This window comes from Morone saxatilis, unplaced genomic scaffold (assembly GCF_004916995.1).
Source record: "Morone saxatilis isolate NCDOM2014 unplaced genomic scaffold, NCSU_SB_2.0 Contig7, whole genome shotgun sequence".
Classification (NCBI taxonomy): Eukaryota; Metazoa; Chordata; class Actinopteri; family Moronidae; genus Morone; species Morone saxatilis.
This window is the reverse complement of record NW_023340246.1, coordinates 3,605,929-3,626,626: the sequence shown is the minus strand read 5'-3', so window position 1 is coordinate 3,626,626 and position 20,698 is coordinate 3,605,929. Positions and strand designations below refer to the sequence as shown.

The following is a 20,698-nucleotide window of genomic DNA, read 5'->3' as shown; positions in this document are numbered from 1 at the left end:
GATCTACATGGTCACACTCAACTTTCACCAGGCTACACCGTAGGTTACTTTGTCAGTCCAAGCCCCCAGGAAAAGCGCCAGGATTTGAAGCCAGTTTGACACAGTGGCCAAACCGTGTAATGACAAGGTCACGTGTTGCATGAACACGAATGGCCCGCGATACTTTACAATGTGAAAAAGCAACATGTATGCACATTTCATTGCTCCTGCTCTGAGCTCCCAGTGTGATATATTCTATTTGTGCTGTGCACCAGTGCACTTCATATTGCAAGTTTGTTTTGAGATTTAAAAACAAACCGCTGACTCTGTGGGCATGTTTCTGGGTCCAGCAGCTCCTGACAGCAGTGGCTTGGTTACTACTGTCTGCTGTGATAGTGTTCTTCCACCAGATTAGCTGCTTCTGATCACCATTCTTGGAACCTTGGTGCTATCTAATGAACCAGGCCGCATTTCTACCAGTTAGGAGCCGAACCGTTGTACTGAAGGATGCATGCACAATACACAACAACCTGTAGAATATGGCTTGCCACGGCTGTGAATGACAGACAGGAGTGACTCTCAGAGGCTACCAAGTTGATGAACTCGGTTTTAGTGAAGGCATATTTGAGAATCATTTCCATAAAAATGAAAGTGGGTGTACAAGGTCCAGCAGGCTGTGACCTTTACTATAGAGTTAGTATGTTCTCTTGCATTGTCTTTGTGTCTGTGTGGGTTTCCTTTGGGTGCTTCAGTTTCCTTCTTAACATGAAGATTAGGTCAGTTGAAAATCGGTAGGCGTAAATGCAAGTATGGATGTAGCTGTCTAGCTGTGTGTTTCAGACCTGTGACAGACTGATGATCTGTCCAATGCGTACTCCACCTCTCCCCCAGTACAAGCTGGGATAGGCTCCGGCCCCTTAGGACCTCCACAGGATGAGTGGGCATTGAAAATGGGCCGATGTACTCATAATGTCCCCCATTTGTATACTCCTGCCTGTTTAGTGAAGGTGTGTGTGGACTTAGAGCTGTTGTCAGGGAGTTCCCCAGGCTGGGAGAATGTGGCAGCTGTTTTACAGCCTGCCTTGTGACGTGATCGGGATCATTAGCGGCAGCTACATTTAGCATGAGTGGGCTGTAACTATCACAATGCTGCATTGAGCACTGACGTAGGTTGCCATAGTTATGGCTTACTTTTTATCTCTCTAGCTCACCAGAATGCAGATGGATCACCGTATTTCACTTCTGCTTATGTTGTGTGAAACTGATGCACCTTGTTTCACATGTCCTGTTTCCATCCAGTGTCTTAATCTCTGTTTGACAGCTATCTCAGCTGCCCATCTCCTGCATTTGTGTGCACTGAGCTTCTGCAGCTAGGATGGAGGTACATTGTGTTTGTGGTTAATGTGGTTAAATCTTTCCCCCGACTACATCCAGGAGTGGTCTAGATGACCACACTGTGCGTTCAGTTACAGTCCAGTTACAGCACTGACAGTGCAGTACACTGAATGCATATCCTTAATGGGTTAATTTGGGGTTCAGGGTTGGGGATAGAAAATGTGGTTTCTGGTCAGTGGTCAGGAATGAGTCACACTACTGACAGCACAGCTGGAAACAGAGCATGGAGAAAGTCTTTAACTGGTGTCTGCTACACACAAACTGTGTGGATCCATAAAACCACCAGCTGTTTGTGTTATGAATTTAAGTTAGGCATTCTTCTAAGGCTACTTCCTTGTAAGAAGACCTGTCACTGTTGTGCTCTGTGAGGAGATTACTCTATCCTGTGAGTATGTGTACGGCTGCAGTGATGACTCTGTCTGCAGGCCGTACTTCTTCTTCTCCTGTCACTTTTACCTCACTGACCTATTGTTCATATGCCCATGCTATCCCTTATTTATAGCTGTGGTCATTTTCATGTTTTCTTTAAATTCACATATATTTTGGTAGATTAAAAAACTGAGAAAACACTGAGCGTCCATTTTTATTTGTCTCCAAAAAAGTAGTCTACAAAATAAAAGCACTGTCTGTGAAATGCAACAAAATCCATCTGATCCTGCATTAAAAGAATGTCATCCAGGTTTAAATTTGATGAAAAAATGTATGGTTTAAAATTGAAGAATATTGTTGTGGATTTTTGGTAAACATACTGTATAAGGAGTCTGAGCAGTAGTAGCATTCAGTAGATCTGTATATTTGAAGTGGATTTAAGTAGACTAATTGATTAGTTGATGAGCTGAGTTGACATCTTGTAGTTACAATGATATGATGGGGACACCTTCTGCCTTAGAAACAGAATGGGGTGAAAAAGCTTCCCACTTATTGCAATGCGTCTGTTTTTGTTTTTAGGAATTGAAGAAGGAATCTAAAGAGGCCAAGGAAACCAAGAATGAGCCAAAGGAGGAGACCTCTCAGCCTCTGAGGAGAGAGAAGAGCGCAGGGAACGTGGCCAACCTGGTTCAGAGGATGAGCACCATCGGCATCCCAACCGGCGGCTTCCAGCCTCAGCCACCAGCAGCTGCAAAGAGTAAGATGCTATAGTTTTGTTTGGGTGGAACAATGGCTGTAAATAAGTGCTGGAGTTACCTTGGTGTACAGGACGAGCGCGGTTTACTTTAGGCCATGGTGCAGTCGTTGTTACTGACAGGAGCATGAAGGCTTTCTATTTCTGGCATTTCTTTGCAGCAGATCCTCTTCATGTGGCTTCTGGCAGGTTAAAAGAACAGCTAACACCTATTTGCCACTGCTATTTCACCTGTGCCTGCTGCGTCTGAGCTCATGTGTCCTTTCATGCGTACATATGTGTGTGTTGCATACCTGCACCGTGTCCAGTCTTGCTCAAAGATCTTATCATGAGTGCCATTTTATCTTTGTCTTCTCCCACCTAGCTACTGTTACTATGGTTCTATTCTTACTGAATAGCATTCTTATTGAGGATTTCCAAGTATAGAGCTCAATTTCAGGGAAAGCAGCACTGCTGATGGTGACGTTTCCTCTTTTAAGTGATATACAGTATGGCCAGTGGAAAATCATTACAAATAAGCTACTGCTGACCTGTTTATTAAGCTGTGATGTTACTTTATCATGGCACTGAGCTCTCTCTGGAGAGGCTGTGATACCAGTCACGCCTCTTGTTTCTCACACTCTCAGAAGATGTCAGATATTCATTTCCTTTATTGTAGTTATTTTATTTCCCTGTGTCATGCAGTTGTACTATGTGTTTTGAGATATATTCAAATGAATTGCGTCATTTCAAATTGGCTGAATTAGAATTTTTTAGAAAAAGTGACAGCCCTACTTCTTTCTAATGGTCAGTAGGGGGCGACTCTTCAGGCTGTCGGAGTGTATTTATCCGTAACCTAACCCGAGTTCTTACTTGATTTATTGGCTCAGTAAACCGTTTCTTAATGAGTTTGTGTTCTCAATCATACAGCATGATGTTCATTTAGTAAATGATGGTCCTGTTAGAGTAAAATATTATGATAAAGCAGGGTATGCTTTAAGGCGGGGCTACCTTGTGATTTGACAAGTCGCTACCATGGCGTGTTGTCATGTTCTCAATCAGACCCAATGAGGAAAGAGCTGTAGCAAAGCGTCTCCACGGCAGCTCCACCCTCAACTGACCAAATATGGTCACTTCTGGCTCCAAAACACAAAGATGGCGACAGGTACAATGCTAAACTCGAGGCTTCAAAACTTTATCAGTTGGTCAGAGAATGTAAAAAAAAAAACCATATTGCTTTTTTTCTGTAATCAGTTTTGCTTCTAGACACCTGCTTTGTAGATCTGGCTCCTGGCCAGTATTTCTTCTTTGCTTGTTCCATTTTCTGTGTGCAGCTCTGCTTGTTCAGCAGGGCGTGTCCACCGCCTGCCTACAGGATCACCCATTAGAACAATCCCACAGTTCCCCGTGGCGGGGGGTGGTGGGTTTTTGCTTGGCCCCTCACCTGTGTCATTTCTCACCCCACCCCCGCCCCTCCGGAGGGAGAGGTGCACACAGCCGAGCTCTTGCCAGTTGATAAAAACAAAAACACTTTAATTGGCGCAAGCGCAAGTGCCCATGTGAGGCCACACAGCAGGTTGGTTGAGTAATAACTGCTGTTGTCTGACCCGCCTCTCACAGAGCCTAAGAGGAGACAGTGCAAGGTGCTGTTTGACTATCAGCCAGTGAACGAAGACGAGCTGGAGCTGAAGATCGGAGAAATCATCGACATCCTCGAAGAGGTACTTTATAGATTGTAAATATGTCTAACCCGGTCACATCAGGTGCACTCTGTGATGTAACCGAATGTAATTTCCTGAGATATACACAGCAGCGCTGGAACTTTGTAATTGCTGACCTTTCAGTGTTTAGGATAAACACAATACCAGGCTTCGGTTTTCGGTGTGTAATCTGAGACGTGCTGGTGTAGGTGTAACATTACAACCACTTAATGTATTTAGGCACTGAAGAAACACAAACTGTAACGTGGTTATTTGTGGTGTTGGCAAGTCAGAACATGTAAAAGGCAGTGCTGTGAGTGTACACAGCAAGCAGTGCTTTAAGGGGGAAATGTGTGTGTGTGTGATAACATCGAATCCTTCACGTGTGTGTATTACAATGCCAAAGAAAAATTCAGTCATACATGTAGTGATCATTTATATTTATAGCATCTTACAGTATATGTGTAGCATTAGTGGCACCAGAGGGAGAAGACTTGATTTCCACATCAGACGCTTTAGTGAATGTCCTCTGTGCGCAGGTCGAGGAGGGCTGGTGGAGCGGCAGCTTGAACGGCAAATCTGGACTGTTTCCCTCCAACTTCGTCAAAGAGCTGGATGCCGCAGGAGAGGACGCAGAGCCCAACGACACGGCAGCAGACGAGACCGGTAAGAGGCGAAGCAGCAGGGCCTCATTCATGTGAAGGGCGCAGCTCATGTTGGAAAAACACCAGGGAAGATGTATTGGAATTTTCTGTTTGGTTAGACAGCATATCAAAACAAAGCTCAAGGCAGGTGCTTTTGCTGCAGTTGAGCAAAGGAGATTGTTTTTCTTGTTCTTCTTAAACTGTTGAGCATCTGACAGCGACTTCTTGAGATGATTACTTTCTCCTCTGTTTCATTCAGACATCTATTCTCTGGTGGAGATTTTGGAGAACAGTTTATGCTGAGAATTTCTCAGCAGGTTTTAAATGTTCTTTTGGCATCATGGCCATTAATTCATTGTCAATGCAGTAATGGAGCTGTTCAGATGTGAGACAAGCCTCAACAAGAAGTTGAGTCTGCAGCTGGATGTTTCCAAGCCTTTTACCTGCTAGTTATATGACTGGGAGGTACAACAGCTCTTTAAACAGCTCTGTGTGTGGTGAGTGTGCACATTTGAGGATCCACAGCTGGAGGTAAGATATTGTATGGCTACATTTGAATGCTTTTATGTGAGAAAACATAAAAACAACAAAAACATTACAACCCCATCTTGCATCTGTTCTTCATCAGAGCTGTGGACATGCAACTGAGTTTTTTTTTATGAATCAATCTTTTCATCCATATGTTTAGGAATGTTATAATATAAATCTCTGTGTATACACAAACACAATTTTAGCACCTTCTGGTGGCTGAAAGTGTATCGTTCATGTATCCTGTCCTATACAGTATTGCAGCTGGAGGGAAAGCAGTAAGTTGTGAAAGTTGTGGATCAGCTCTCACTCTGCTCACACTGTTGTATCTCCTCCCCAGATGGAAGTGGAATGGAAAGCGCCGCCACCCCCACATCGCCTCAACCCGCCTCAGGGAACGGAGTTATTGCTCAGCCCAAGAAGATCCGAGGCGTCGGCTTCGGAGACATTTTCAGAGAAGGCTCGGTGAAGCTAAAGGTCCGACTGCCAAGCCCTGAAACAGAGGAAAAGAAGGAGAGAGTAAGTGTGATTCAAACTCTAAATACACAAGAAATGTGACACAAGAAATGTTTTCAGTAAAACATTATTCTATGCCCTTTTTTTAAACATACGTGGCATAAAATACTAGCAACAGTGGTGAAGAAAATGGAGATGTTAATGTTGCATATGTGTAACACTGCAAAATACTGCATACTGTGACTATAAAAAGCAGCTCATTTAAAGATATTGACCATCAAACAAAACAAAAGCCCAGACATTTTAATTTAAAATGATCAGAAATACATTTTTAGACTATTTCTGAAGCAACTGAATTGCATTGGGAAGTGAAAATGACCTTGCACTTGTGAATTGCACATGTGCTGTATTTCCAGAGATATGTCCATAAAAAACAAAGGGCAGTCGTCCCAGTGTGCTGACGGGTTCAATTAATATGAAATTAAATATGTATGAGAGTTTACAGCTCTTTAATAGTTAAATAATTGCAGTTGTCCTTATTCACTGCTGACTGCAGTAAGGTTTTGCCTTGGCTCATGCAATATTTTAGACATTCCTGTTCAGAGGTGCAAAATATGATTGCAGACTGACCACTGCAGCAGAGGAAACTGCATCTGAAATTGAACATGTGGGAAAAGCAGGTGTAAATTCTGACATGTTGTAAAGGACCAGTATACTCCCACCCCCCCCGCACCTTTCCAACGTCGGAATTTCCCAATCGTTCCCAAACTGACAGTCTGACATTCACATCCACTCCATGCAGTTACTGGCCGTGTGGAGGTGAGAAGAAGCTCTCTGTAGTGCTCTTTTTTTCCTACTGTTTCTGTCACTTTTCATGTGTACGACGAGTGAAACACTGAATGTCCTCCAGGAGAGACTGTCTGAAAATGGGCTCTGTTACCTTACCGTATTTAAGGGATACTGATGATCATAATCATTTTAAATAGTTTATTACAAGCCAAGGTAAAGTACATTGTACATACTGTATGATGTAGTGCAAATTATTATCAAAACAAATACGTAACAGATTGACTCACTAATCACAGTCACATGCATTATTAAAAACATATATTGAATATAAACCTACCTACGGCAGCAGTTTGGGGCCCGAGCCCTGCGGGTCAGTCGGGTCCAGTTGGGTTTGGGCAGAGAATCAAAGCTCTCTGATACAGTGAAGCAGCCGATCTGTTTCTGTCAACAGGAACAATCTAGTCGGAGGCGCTTGTAACAGATTCATTCAACCAGTGATCTTTCTGTTGGACTGATAACATCACGCTGTGTATTATTTCCTCACTCTTTCAAAACAGCCATCAGGTGCTATTTAACAGCAGCGTATGCTAATCACATGAACTGTAGTGGGCTTTTTTACCTATCTGTAGTCTTAGTATGGTAGTATGGTGTGAACATTTAGCAGTTTGCAATTTACATTTTTCAAATGTTCACCCTGACGCTGTTGTTTACCGTCTGCACTGAAGGAACTTCTCCAGATTCATGTGAAGCTTGTGTTTGTTGTGAATACACTTGTTTTGCTGCCATCAGCGCGTGCACATGACCACAAATTCAGAGTTCAGGAAAGACCATTCAAACTGGTTGGAGCCCTTGTATATCATGTTAGCCAGTGTCAGTTCTGAAATGGAAAACCTGAAGAAAACCCAATTTAAAAGTTTTTTTTAATGTCTTTACTCCTCTGGCACTGACACAGTAAACACAAGGGAGGCAATACTGATGTGTTGATAATGACATCCTGACATACAGCTGTAACAGCTGATAACAAATCACAGCTGAATTAGTGTAGCATGTAACTGCGTTCTGAAACTCTCCCCTCTTTTCCACCCTCTCTCTCCCCTCTTCATAACAGCCCTCACACTCTCTTTCACCACTAACGCAGCTTCCTTCACTCTCCTCCTCTCCTCACATACCACCACATGTCGCATGCTCTCACACGCTCCTCTTCGCAGGATATCTCCATTTGGCCTATATAATCCACTTACTGCTGTCCCCTCTGTCTGCAGCAGTGTCCAGGACATAAAGCACTCTGCTTGTGACATTTTCAGTTTTTGAACACTGTTAATTCCTGTGCCACAGCATAGTAGTATTCCTTTTTTATTTCCCTGTAGTATGCTTTTTTTTGCATCCAAGTTGTAACGTCAGATAGTCCCTGTAAAGCGGAAAAGGTTCAATCCTTCTGTGTTTCTGTTTCCTTTCTCTCAATAATTATTCTTTCTTTCCATATCTTCTACAATGCCTACTGCTAACCCCATAATTAACAGCATCATTCATAAACATTTACACCTAATAGCACAGAGTCACGATCAGATGATTTCACTCATTCGGTTCAGACACAGACTGTCTCATAGACGGGGATCCGTCCACATGAAGCCACATATCAACTCCATGTGCGCTAAATCACATCCATCTGTATGGTTTTGCTTCATTTTAGCCAATCCCATCATTACCATCTGCTGCAAAGCCCGCCCATCCCAACATGACAGAGTCGCAGAGAGCTGACGGAGACGGCAAATCCAAAGGTAAAACACCGTAAAAGTACTGATAGGGATGCTTTGACGTGTGGAAAGTGTATTCAGTGTCACCAGATCGTCGTTGAGTGTGAGAGGAAGAACATTTTTTTCTGTTTTACTTCTACAGTTGGCGTGTTAGCCCTGTTAGCATGATTTGCATCTGTCATTAGTTACAGCTCCACTGTTCAGTTTGGATGTGATGAAACATCACTCGCAAATACTGCAAAGACTTGTAGTGAATTGTAAACCTTTTGTCGTATGTGTGTTTGAGAGATGCTCTCGAATGTTTATATCCCAGAGAAATGTGTCAACTATTTTGTGCTCGTCTGTGTGCTCACTTATATAACAAATAGCGTTGTCTAGTATGCTCTGTTTACTTTCCTTGTCTGTTTTGCTTCCGCCCATGAATCCTTGTTAAGAGCCCATTATTTCTGTGTCCTCAGCAAAAGAGTACTGCAAGGTCACGTTCGCGTTTGAGGCTACGAACGAGGACGAGCTGACCATCAAAGATGGCGATGTCATCCACATCCTGAGCAAGGTCAGTTTTTACCGCATTAAAGTCGAGGCAGATAAAACAACAGTGAAAAAGTTGAGTGAACAGTGTCTTCTGTGTCTGAATGTCAATCAGAACAGGAAGAAAGCACTGAGCCGCACTAGCTGAACTAACCTGCTGGATTGGTTGTCTTATATCAGCCTGTGTGCTTGATCGTTTCAGAATGCTTCAAAACCAAGCACAATATCTTGTTAGAACAACAGATAGACTTAGATCTATTAACCGAGTGATTTTGCAAAAAATAGACAACTAAATCAAGTTATGTTGCTGGGAAAATGGTGTCAGAACAAACTGCACCTTTTTATTTTATTTTGAACATGTAATTCAAACACAACATTTTGTACAACCCACCCTCCTGATTACCAGTGATCTCCGTTTTGACATGAATAATAAAAAAATAAAAATAATATAAAGTGCAAAGTGTTCCTAGGTCACACTGAACACAGAATGTGTACCTTATATTGTGAAATATTTCCTCATTTGTGTCTTAAAGGACCAGTGGGTAGGATTTAGTGACATCTAGTGGTGGAGTTTCAGATTGCAACTAACTGAACACCACCCGCACCTGTATTTGACAACCTGGGAATGAGAACGGGCTGTGAAGTGTGCAGGAGAAACTATGGTGGTTGTGAAACATGCAAAGGCCCCATCTACAGCCAGTGTTTGGAATGTTCTGGGCTACTGTAGAAACATGGCGGCTTCCATGGAACAGCTCATTCTACCATAATGAAAACACCACCATTTATTTATTCAGGTGATTCTACACCAATGAAAACACACCTATGAATATTATATTCCATTTCTCACTATAGACCCTCCTAAATGTTACACACTGGACCTTTTAATGGACATAGACAGTCTAGGCTGTACTTAATCAGCTCTGTAAATGGATAGATGTAGTGGGTTAAGTTATTAAGAACTCTAGTGTTCCTAGCAGACCTAGTGGTTACAGAGTCTATCCTGTATTAGAATTAATTTAGAAATTTAAACTGTTTAAATTGTGGGTGCACACAGGAAGATTTCTCTCTGTTCTTTTGTTTTCCAAAGTCATCTCAGAGTTACTGAGTGACACTTTCCATGTGCTAGGAGGTAATGGCTCTGAAGAAGACTCACTGAGCACATTGCATGTCTTCATTTCCTTTTTTCATACAAATAGTATGAGTACTGGGAGCAAGGGAGAGCTTTGTTTTATTCTTGGCCCAGAGTCTCTCCTGTAGAGTCACTCCCATTCAGGAGGAAACTGTTACAACCAGGCAGCACATAAAGATCCAGACTCAGCTGGCTCTGCTCAGCTGTCTCTGACATGTTGTCGATGTGGGATGACTCTGACTCAGAGTTGTTGTGTCTCCATCGCAGCTAGAACAGTGACCAAACCAGGACTCCTTCAGTTCCCGCCAAGACATAGTAGATCCTCCATCTAGTGGAAGACTGTGGAGGAAAGTGCCGTGTAAAATGATCTGATGCCTATGTTGTTATTGGTCTTTTTTTTTTAAAGTAAATATTAATTATAAAAAATAAATAATAAATATCATTTTAAAGTAACAAAATAATAAAAGAAGAAGAATGTTAAAAATATGCAATATACAAATATAACACACTTATATATCTTTAATTATAATTATATATATATATATATATATGTATATATATATATATATATATATATATATATATATATATAAATAATAGTATGTACATTATAATACAAAATATGATAATATATAGAAGATAGAAATATGTGTATGCTACAGTTTGTGACAGACAAAACATCTTCTTTCCTACTACAGTACAGGGACTTTAACATTGTAATGTTTTATTTAGTTTCTTCTGAATCTGCGTCTTGCTGCAAAATAAAGAATAACAGGCACATCATACAGGAAGAGACAAAGCAAAGAACACAAATGAAGTGTTGTCACCATTCACACATTTTTTTTATCTGTCTAACAGGACACAGGAGAGCCCGGCTGGTGGCGAGGGGAGATCGGGGGCAGAGAGGGTGTCTTCCCCGACAACTTTGTCACCATGCTGTCTGAAGCAGAGAAAGAGGTGAGATCAGAGAACGAGTACAATTACCTATTAGCAACTATTTAGATAACTGATTAATCCTTTAATTCCTTTTATTTATGAAAAAACACAGAGTATTTCCTTTAGTTCCAGGTTCTCAATTCTGCTACTTTTTTGGCCTGTTGGTTGTACAAAACAAGCAATTTAAGATTGTGATGGCATTTTATAGACCAGATGATTGTCTGACAATGAGAACAATTGTTAGTTGCAGCCCTAAAATACCAGTAATCACAAAATAAATTGCCTTTAATAACCTTTATCGAATTCAAGCAACCTGTACAGATAAGTAGAGAGTCAAATAAATAATAATATAAATATCTAAAGTTAAAATTAGAATAGAATAATAATTCTAAACTATACAAGAGCATATGGAGACAGAAATTACATGGTAAAGTGACACTGGTGTAACTCTGTTTATTTATTGTGATTACAAAAAGTTAACTTTTTTTCTGAACAGTGGGATCTTGTTTTTTGTTTATCACAGTCCCTGTAACATCCAACATCACAGCCCTCAGTTTGTGTACAGCACTGCAATGGTACCTTGTGTTTGTATTAATATAGAGATGTAGTATGATTATACTATAGAATATGATGCAAAAATCAGCATGTTAACATAATATACTGTAGTATTATATTGTAGCATGAGATGTAACACAAGGTGAAAGGTCGTCTTTGTATTATTAGATGTTCTCTGCGTCTGTTCATTTATGAGCCACGCAGACCGACGTATGTGCAGAGGCTGCTTTCACATTCAATTGCTGAAAGGGCGGGAGGGATCACCTTAAATCTCAGTTTAATGTGTTGACGCACCAGCAGGATTTGTGACATCACAACTAACTTGGAAGCCGATCATGGTCCAGTATGTAACTAAGGCAACTTACACAAGTGTGGGGTGGAAATTTCTAACTTACAGGACAAATACACTAAAAAATGTCTTCTTTTTTTTTTTTTTTACTAATGCGTAAAAGGCAATTTATATTCTCATTAAACAACACAAGGTTGCACAATGAAAAGACAGTTGTGGTTCCTTTAGGCTACTCACTGTAGGACATACACTTAATAATAAAGATAATTAACCACTGAAGATTAATAATACACTCGTAAATGGGGCACCAACCTCGTTGTCTAGTTGCTGGAATAATCCGGAGAAATGAACCAAATCAATTTAATATTCGATATTTAATAGGTGTGCAGTACCTCACTGTCTAATTAATATTATGGAGCAGTAAGCACAGCTTAAGTTTTCCACATCACAAATGCTGATGTTTAATTTCTTATGAAGGCTTTTCTACATGGATAATTAGGCCTCTTGATAATCAGCCAGATGTCTTTTGGGGTAAAGAACTTATTGCTAAGAATTTCCTGCGAGGCTTCTTTAATGATCGGTGAACCAGTCATGTTAATGGTGTTTGAGCAGACTGTATAAGTGCTCTCTGGGTGCTTTGCAGTCCCTACTGTTCTCCACGTTCACCTAAAGGACCCTTGAGATGTCATCACAGAAAGTGATTGTAGGTTTTTTCCATTGTTATGTTGTGTGTCCTTTTTGTTAATATTGCAGACTCCCACGTCGAGAGGGTCAGTGAAATCATCGCCTAAGCAGGACTCTGAGGAGGTAAGCTGTCTGCTCCTATGATGGATAGAAACCACTGATAGGATGTTAGCTCTTCTGTTGCTCTGGATCAACATTTTGATCAACATTTTCAAAGATAGTGAGTGCCACACCTGACCAGTCCTCTGCTCTCGGATGAGCCTCCTATAAATCAATGTTAAACCTGGTTTTAGTTTAAGCCCAATTTTAGTCTTTTGGTTTTTTCTTAGTTTTGTTATTTATATTTTTGTCTCATTTTGTCATACATTTTAATGTTTTACTTATTTACAGGTTACACCTGTTGTTTCATCTATCCTAAATAAAACTTTAAACCACTGGCCCGCCTTGTTATACCACAAACATAAAACCGTAGTATGTATTTTTAGCCACCAGGTATATGACTAGCATGTTTGTAGGTGAACATACAAACTCCCCCTCACATTCCCACATATTCTGCCTGTCTTCTTCCCATTTTATTTCACTCTCTTACTTAAAGATGTCTGATGCAGAGATGAAAGTGATTTTCGTATAACCTGTGGTGATTTTCCGTGTTTGGTGTTATTTAATGCTGATCAGAATTCAGTTATTCAAGCTGTGATACATTACACTGAAGTGTGACTCCATTAGACCTCTCTGGATGCAACATGGTCTCTAATGCTGATAAGAGATAATTGAAGTGAAGTGTGTAGCTCTAAGTGTGAAGCCGCTGGGGTTATATAATACGACTGGATTGTAAATAGCTTGTTTTTGTAATGGACGCCAGCAATCAGCCTGTGATTGCTGATAGCTCGGCCCACAGGGTCTCTGACTGTATTTGCGGTGGATAGAGATTACAATCAATCAAGCCTATCAAGTTAAGCTGTCACTTTTAATCACATCAGATTCAGTCCAAGTAAAATGTAATTATGATACAATGAAATTGATAAAGATAATGAAGTCCATGTCATTAATAGTCAAAAAGCAACAGTCTCACGAACTACTTGAACACTAGTGTTGAAAAGGTACTGCCAAACTGGAAATGGAACTCGAACTCCCATAATGACCCCATTTATGATCTACATATCAACGGTTGTACATTTTATGACAAATTCTGGCTTCCACTCACTGAATTATGAAGTACTGCAAGGTTGAATCAAGGTAACAGTGGGTTTGACATATGCAGTCATACTTTGACAGTGCGTGCTGCTCAAATTGGAGAGTGCAGATGGAGAACATACTTGTCACATTCAGATGGTTTTTGTACAGCTGCTAACTGAAAGATGCTGGTAACATTCAGACATGCTCTGGCTCAAGGGCATTGTTGCCATGGTTGTAATTAAGTATTGTTCTGAGCAGTTAGATGTGTCAAGTGGAAAAATTTATTATCAAAGTGATTTTAAGAATCTATTGGAATGTGTTTTCACCAGTTCAAGTGATCAAAAGAACCTGAAAGTAGCATTGCCCACCGCCTGCCTGCCTGCCTGCCTGCCTGCAAGAGCAGATAAATGTTGCACGGTGCAAATGCACTCAGTCTCAAACCATGCACCCTGCTATATTGCCAGTGACATTTGCTGTACCATGCCTCTCCTCCCACCACTTTTCATAGTAAAAAGTTCCATGTCCTGGTCAGAATACTGCAGCAAGACAAAGTCTATATATATATTCAGTATCCCATGTTTGATGGTCTTGGCAATGCACAGTGGTCATTGAAATCACAGTATCTGCTTTTAAGGCCACACAGAACCCTAAAAACCTTGCTTAAGAGTTTTTGTTTCAATTTAGTTACACTTAACTCAAGCATATCTCTCTCACCCTCTGGCCAAATATATAGAAAGCACTAACATACATGTTTACTTAAGACACGTTTATTCGTATAGCACCTCTAAACCACAAGGCAATTCAAAGTTCTTTACATATAACATAAAAGGAAAACCGTTAAAAGAGGAGAGTAGTAATTACAGCACAGGTTGAGTCCAATCATTGATTTTGTTCAGTGTACTGACTAACTGCTTGTATGGGACCTTAGTCGCCTGCTGATATCGTTACGTAAATCTGAATGTCGTCCACACAGTTATGATGGTTCATTAAGATATTTTGTTGCTTTCCATATTCTGCACTAGTGTTGGCATGTATAGGCTGAACAGAAGAGGCCTGAGAATCGAACCTTGGGGGACTCTGCATGTTATTTTTGTACTCTCTGAAGGACGGGGAGCACTTTGTTTTGGCCTGTGAATATCAAACAGGATTTGAACCAGTGTAACACTGTGCAAGAAAGTCAGACCCAGTTTTCAATCTGTCTAGTAATATTTTGTGGTTGACCATATTGAATACAGCACTGAGATCCAGTCTTCGTGCTGTGGTCATAATCCTGACTGGAAAACATCAGAATGGGACAAACAAGGTTCAGCTATTAAAAAAACAGCAATGATTTACTAACTAACTAAAAAAGGTTAACAGAGATGTTACCCTGTCATGGGGAACGGAAACAGAGCAAAAGCAGCTGACTTACTGGAAGTGTTTGAACTTTCTTCAAGTTACAGTCTCTTAGAGTACAGACTCTTCTTGTTGGTTTCTGTTGCCACGTTGTCTGATTGGTGAAATGCCTCTACAAATGATAAGAAAAAAAAACATACATTGTAATAATTGAATTAGATTTAATTGGATTAAACTGACATTGGATTTAAATAGCAAAGTAGTAGTTGTAGTAAAGATGCAGGGAAGGTTAATTCCATAGCTTTTTCCAGTTTGCATTTGAGGCTGTAATTCTGGGAAATGATTAGATTTTCCTAATTTAGACGAAACCTAATTTGTTGCCCCTTTCCCCTTTCTCTCTGGGTTGGGGTTCCTGTATTTGAGAACATAGATGTCAGAGTGCGTTAATGACACACCATCCACTTTCATGTCTGTCTGATCTATTTTTTCTTTGTTTTTGTCAGAAGCCGAAAAAGCCACCTCCACCATCAAAAAGCATAGGTAAGAAACACTTTGCACCCTGCACCTCACTACATGCCATCAACTCAGTTGAAGGTGTGAGGAGTAGGTGCTACTTTGATGCATCTTGCAGTGGTCCTCCAACAATGCTCAATGCTCATTATTTTTAATAATATTGAATGCATTTACCTTGTATTAAAATAAAATATTGCATTGATATGATGCATAGTTATAGTATTGAATTACTTGTTAGTTTCAGTCTCAGCACATTTCACATTAACTGAGTTTCTCATTAAAATAATGTTTCCACTCACCCTTAAACGTCAAGGGTGATTCCAGGCATCTAGGCATAATAAATGGTATAATGGCATTGCCTGGTTCGCAGTGTTAGATTGTGATGGGCTAATGCAATAGGCTGTGTGATCCCTTATGGGATAGTTTTAAAATATCACAACAGTGGAACAGAACAAGACTATAAATGAGTATAGGACTGAGACTGAGAGCTGAATAGAAGAAGAAATACTGTTAGCAGTATATAACAGTAATTTCTAATTATATAAGTAATTACATTAATACGACCTGGACCTTAATAATCAGGTTGATGTATTAACCAATGAACAATAATTTATTCATTTAAGTTTCTAGCACTGCTGACAGGGCTTGCTTCCGGTCTGAAGGTGCTGACTGAAACTTAAACATAAAAATGGGTTGAACAGCTTCAACAAAACAATCCCCCTTTACTTTGTGTGACATCTCCCAACTGTCTCCAGTCACATAAAAAAAATGGAAGAGATATGTCTTACAGGGGTCTTCCAGTAACCAAATGTGCTTCTTGTTTGCATGATACGTCAGAAATCAGATGTTCCCTTAAACACTGTCAGATTACTGACAGTGCATTTAAACATGCTGAGGTCAGCCGCGTAGCTTGGGTGAGAGAATGTGCCATGGTTTGTTTCTGTTTCCTTTCACAAAAGGCTTTCTAATGACACTGTCAGAGTCACCAAGTCTATAATATTCACAGACGGGGACTAAGCCTGAAACATAGAGTTGTAATTCAACTCAAAACGCCTGTTCCAGATTGACATGGTTGTGTTCCTGAAATAGAAATTTTTCTAGTGTTTCTTTCAGCAAACATGAAACTAAAATTCACCACAGTTTTGTGGTGTTACTGTAAGAACAGCATTGCTTCAGAGGGATCAGCACAGACAACTACAGTTTGCAAAATGCATACTTGCATCATTGTTTTCCTGTCTGCACAGGAAGTTAAAAGAGTTTACATTCAGATAACTCCACCACTGCCTCGTGTTGCAGTTTGGTGTGTGTGTCTGTGTGTGTCTGTGTGTGTTGGAGACATCAGTAAATATATGTCTGTAAGCGACTTCCTGTCGGCCTTTTTAGGAAGGGTATATGTCTCACACAAACAAAACCACAAATGGGTGCGTGCCCCTACACACACAGTACAGTGTTTATATGCCAGGTAGAGAAAAGTTTGTCTGTCAATGCCTGATAGAGGGCGGTGTGTGGTTTTCTGTGTGTCTTCCTTGACATTGTCTTGTGCGTCTTGAATCAGTCAGGTCAGACAGACGTGGTGACTCTATGTGGAACATGTTTCGTTTTTCAGCTCTCAAGCCGGACGTTCCGAGTGCCGACAAGAAGCCTCATCCCATCAGGCCAGAGGACAGAGGTAGGACTCTCAATCTGTACCCTCTCATTTTATCATCCCATCTATTGTTAAAAAATTATTCCAAATGTTCTATTGCTATTATTCTGTCACCAATAACTCCTGTATTGACCCAGGGATAAAGTAGACAGACCATTTTTAAGGGGCCATTCTGCTTCCTTATTACTCATCTGTACTGTCCTCCCCAGTGTTAGAAGTACTCGGATTCATTTAAAATACTCTATTACAGGTGATCGTCTCGTATAGAAGTTGTATCAGTAAAATGTACAGTGTCAAAAAGTAAAAGTAATTCTGCAGTAAAACGGCCCCTGATGCGTCAGTGTGTAAGCAGCATTTTACTCTTGTAGCTGCTCAACATGGAGCTTATTTTAATGATAGAGTAAGTTCTAGTTTAGTCAAGTGGTTCCCAACCAAGAAAAGGTTATAATCTGCTGATTTTAATCTTTAAAAATGTATTGTATTTTAAAAAAGGATCATATGTTTTTATGGAAAAATCGAACAATGATTAACTCTAACCATCGCATAAATAATGGATAAAAGTAGTGCAGTAAAAAGTACAATATTTCCCTCCGGAATATAGTAGAGAAGAAGTACAAAGTAAAGTAGAAGTAACTGAAAACTACTTAAATGCAGTACTTGAATGAATGTACTCTGTTACTTTCCACAAATTGTTCGCCTCAGTGGTCTCAGCGTATTCATCCCTCCTTCTTTTGCCCTTTAAGCTTCATCCACACCTTCCTTAACTCATGCTGCTCTCCCTCCAGATATACTTGAGTAGCAGTGCTGGCACACACATTAAGACCGCACAGTCTCTTACTCAACACACTGGTGTGTGTTTGCACTCTTCCTCTTTGCCCTGAACTTGTGTTGTGTGTGACTCCAGCAACGCTCCTTTTTGTTTGTTTTTTTCTCTGTTTTCTTCCTTTACTTTTCAGAGTGTAAGCTACTTAGATTTTTTTGATTGGATTCATTCCTTGCGAAATATTGAATGAAAGGTATAATATGTTAAAGTGACAGTTACAACATGGTATGTTTGGTATGTCATGGTTTGTTAAAAAACAGCATAGACAAAACTGATAAAACATATGAAATCAATGAACAATGAATAACACATGATATTAAATCACAAAGCTGCAAAGAACGTTTGGTTTGAAAGGATTCTGTTATTAAACAGTTTTCTTCTGTGGTGGCTGTGATTGCAGGAGGCATTGATACCTGAGGTCAGTTTATTCTAGTTATGTAATCACCTCACATGTTAAGGCGAGCTGTCAAGTCGTTGTTGGTAAGAAGACAGACAGGCTGTCAATGCAGTTTCTCTCTTACTGAACTGCACACAGGAAATGAGCTGTGTGTGCGTTTGCCTATACCGCTGTCAGGGCCACATCTTTGGCACCACGAATTTAAGACCAATCAATTGTCTAATTTAGAATTCAGTTGGTATCTGTAGAGCTTTTTAATCAAAACCGACTCGATAATAGTAATAATGATAATGAAGATAATTTATTCATATGTAATTGTGAAATGGTGCGTAAGAAATACGTACATCAGTTCAGTTATTCGGTCTTGTTACTGACTAAATTTACACTGTTATTATATAAATCCTTATTTCAGCTTTAAAGCTGCCGTACGTAACTTTTATTTATTTTTAATATATATTTTTTGTCATATTTGCTGAAACTTTCACTATGTTCTGACAGTGATACATAAGACAGATCATCTGTGAAAAAACAAAGTTTCTCTGACTCTTCCTAGTGCTCCTAATGGAATCTCTTAGCTTTGATGTTTCATTCGGGTCCGGTGGATTCTAGCAAATACCATCAGGAGCACTAGGAGAGCCAGAAGAACCAGATTTTTTCACAGACTATCTGTCATATATAATACTGTCAGGATATAGTGAAAGATTCAGCAAATATTAGGAAAAGTTACCTACTGCAGCTTTAATATACAGAAGAGGCTTTAAGAACATTCAGAAACCTTGAATTTTCCAGTTGCAATCATAGCAGACAAAATAAACCAGCTTCTCTCTTCCGTAAATATCTCCTAACGTGGTTTAGCCCAGTAACTATTCAACCTCTGTCCCAATGAAGCTTATTGTTGTTGATTTCTGTTGTCATTTTCAACTCTTAGCATGCGGCGATGTCAGCTAGCATAACTCATTTCAGACGAGTTTATCCCCACATGTAAACAAGTACATGCTAAGTCTCCCTTTCAAATGCAAATTAGACGGAGCATTTAGAGCATAAAAATCAGGCACATCTGATGTGACAATTACCTGTGAGCTGCATCAATATCCATTAAGCTATCTTCTTTCTTAAATATATGCTGAACAGCTCTGGACTCTTCAGAGTTAATGAGTTCATCGGGCTGATAAAGTCATCAGTCACATTTACAAATCAGGAATTAAACCTGCTTTCAGTGAAGCAGATCTCAAAATCCCAAAAACCCAAGTCATTTTCTGTAATTCCCATCTGAATTTCTGAAGCCATTAGTCTTTGAATATTGAATACTTGATGACAACTGCCGTCACTATGCTGAAACTCCAGATAGAACAAAATGTCATAGTAGGTAAACAAAATAATAGGACCAACTGTGCACAAACTTTATCAGCAGACAACCTTGTTGAACATCAATTTGTGCTGCTTGTTTGAGCTCTGTAGGGAAACAAAAACAAATAAACCTTTTATGACTCAGACTTGAAATAATTAAGTTATCCCTCAGTGTGTATTTGTAAAGTTGAGTACAGGAAGGTTGAGTTTAGTTTCAGTGTTCTCTTGAAGAACACTGTCCAGAATAAAGGGGTATTTTCATCATACGTGTGAACAATTTCTCCTCTCTGCCATTTGCTTTCTCCTTTCTCATCCACATATTCACCACAATTTGGCCCCTCTCCTCCTCCTTTTCAACTCCTCTCTCAACTCTCTTGTTTCAGTTGACAGGCCTACGCCAGATCACAAACCATCCAAGCCTGCAGCGCCGGTGGTCCCGCCCAAGAAGCCGGTCCCCCCTCCTGGAAAAGGCAGACCCGGAAGCCTCCCGCCAAAGAGGCCCGACAAGCCTCTCGCTCCCTCGCCAAACCTCAAGTAAGTTCAGCACCTGTCTAAACGCCTCTGGCGTTTTAAACTATGAACTCCACATTCCAGTAATTTCATTTTGTTTTTTTGTAAATGTTTCTTCCCTTTCTTTTCAATGTCTCCTGTTATCTGCAGGCACAATGGAGAGGTGCCTTCCACACGACCAAAGTCCGACTTCGAGCCAGTATTGCCCACCAAACCCAAAACCCTGTCTGGGGACTGGGGGGAGAAGTCCTCGGATATGGGTATGTACAGTGTGGCCTAGAGATTACCTCAAACTACAGAATCCTCTAGTTGAATGAATAATGAGATGATTAGTTGTACTAATTATTTTTGCTAACTACATAAGACATTTGGGATGAAATAAGAGTTCTGTTGCTCTTTAGCCTCTATACAGTGACTCCCTATGGCTCTGACCAAACATTATATGGAACTGAATAATGTTTGAATATTTTTTTTAATATTTCAG

General features: G+C 40.2%; 1 protein-coding gene across 1 annotated transcript in view; it reads left to right on the top strand.

The window, feature by feature from the left end:
• cd2ap (CD2-associated protein) overlaps nt 1-20,698 on the top strand; it is a gene marked incomplete in the record, with an annotated part of 43,315 nt that overhangs the window by 6,842 nt on the left and 15,775 nt on the right. The window contains 12 exon segments of the mRNA XM_035678403.1: nt 2,323-2,500; nt 4,097-4,197; nt 4,716-4,842; nt 5,689-5,867; nt 8,284-8,371; nt 8,806-8,900; nt 10,863-10,961; nt 12,538-12,591; nt 15,483-15,519; nt 17,099-17,161; nt 20,088-20,238; nt 20,365-20,474. Coding sequence (XP_035534296.1) covers nt 2,323-2,500; nt 4,097-4,197; nt 4,716-4,842; nt 5,689-5,867; nt 8,284-8,371; nt 8,806-8,900; nt 10,863-10,961; nt 12,538-12,591; nt 15,483-15,519; nt 17,099-17,161; nt 20,088-20,238; nt 20,365-20,474 — 1,282 coding nt within the window.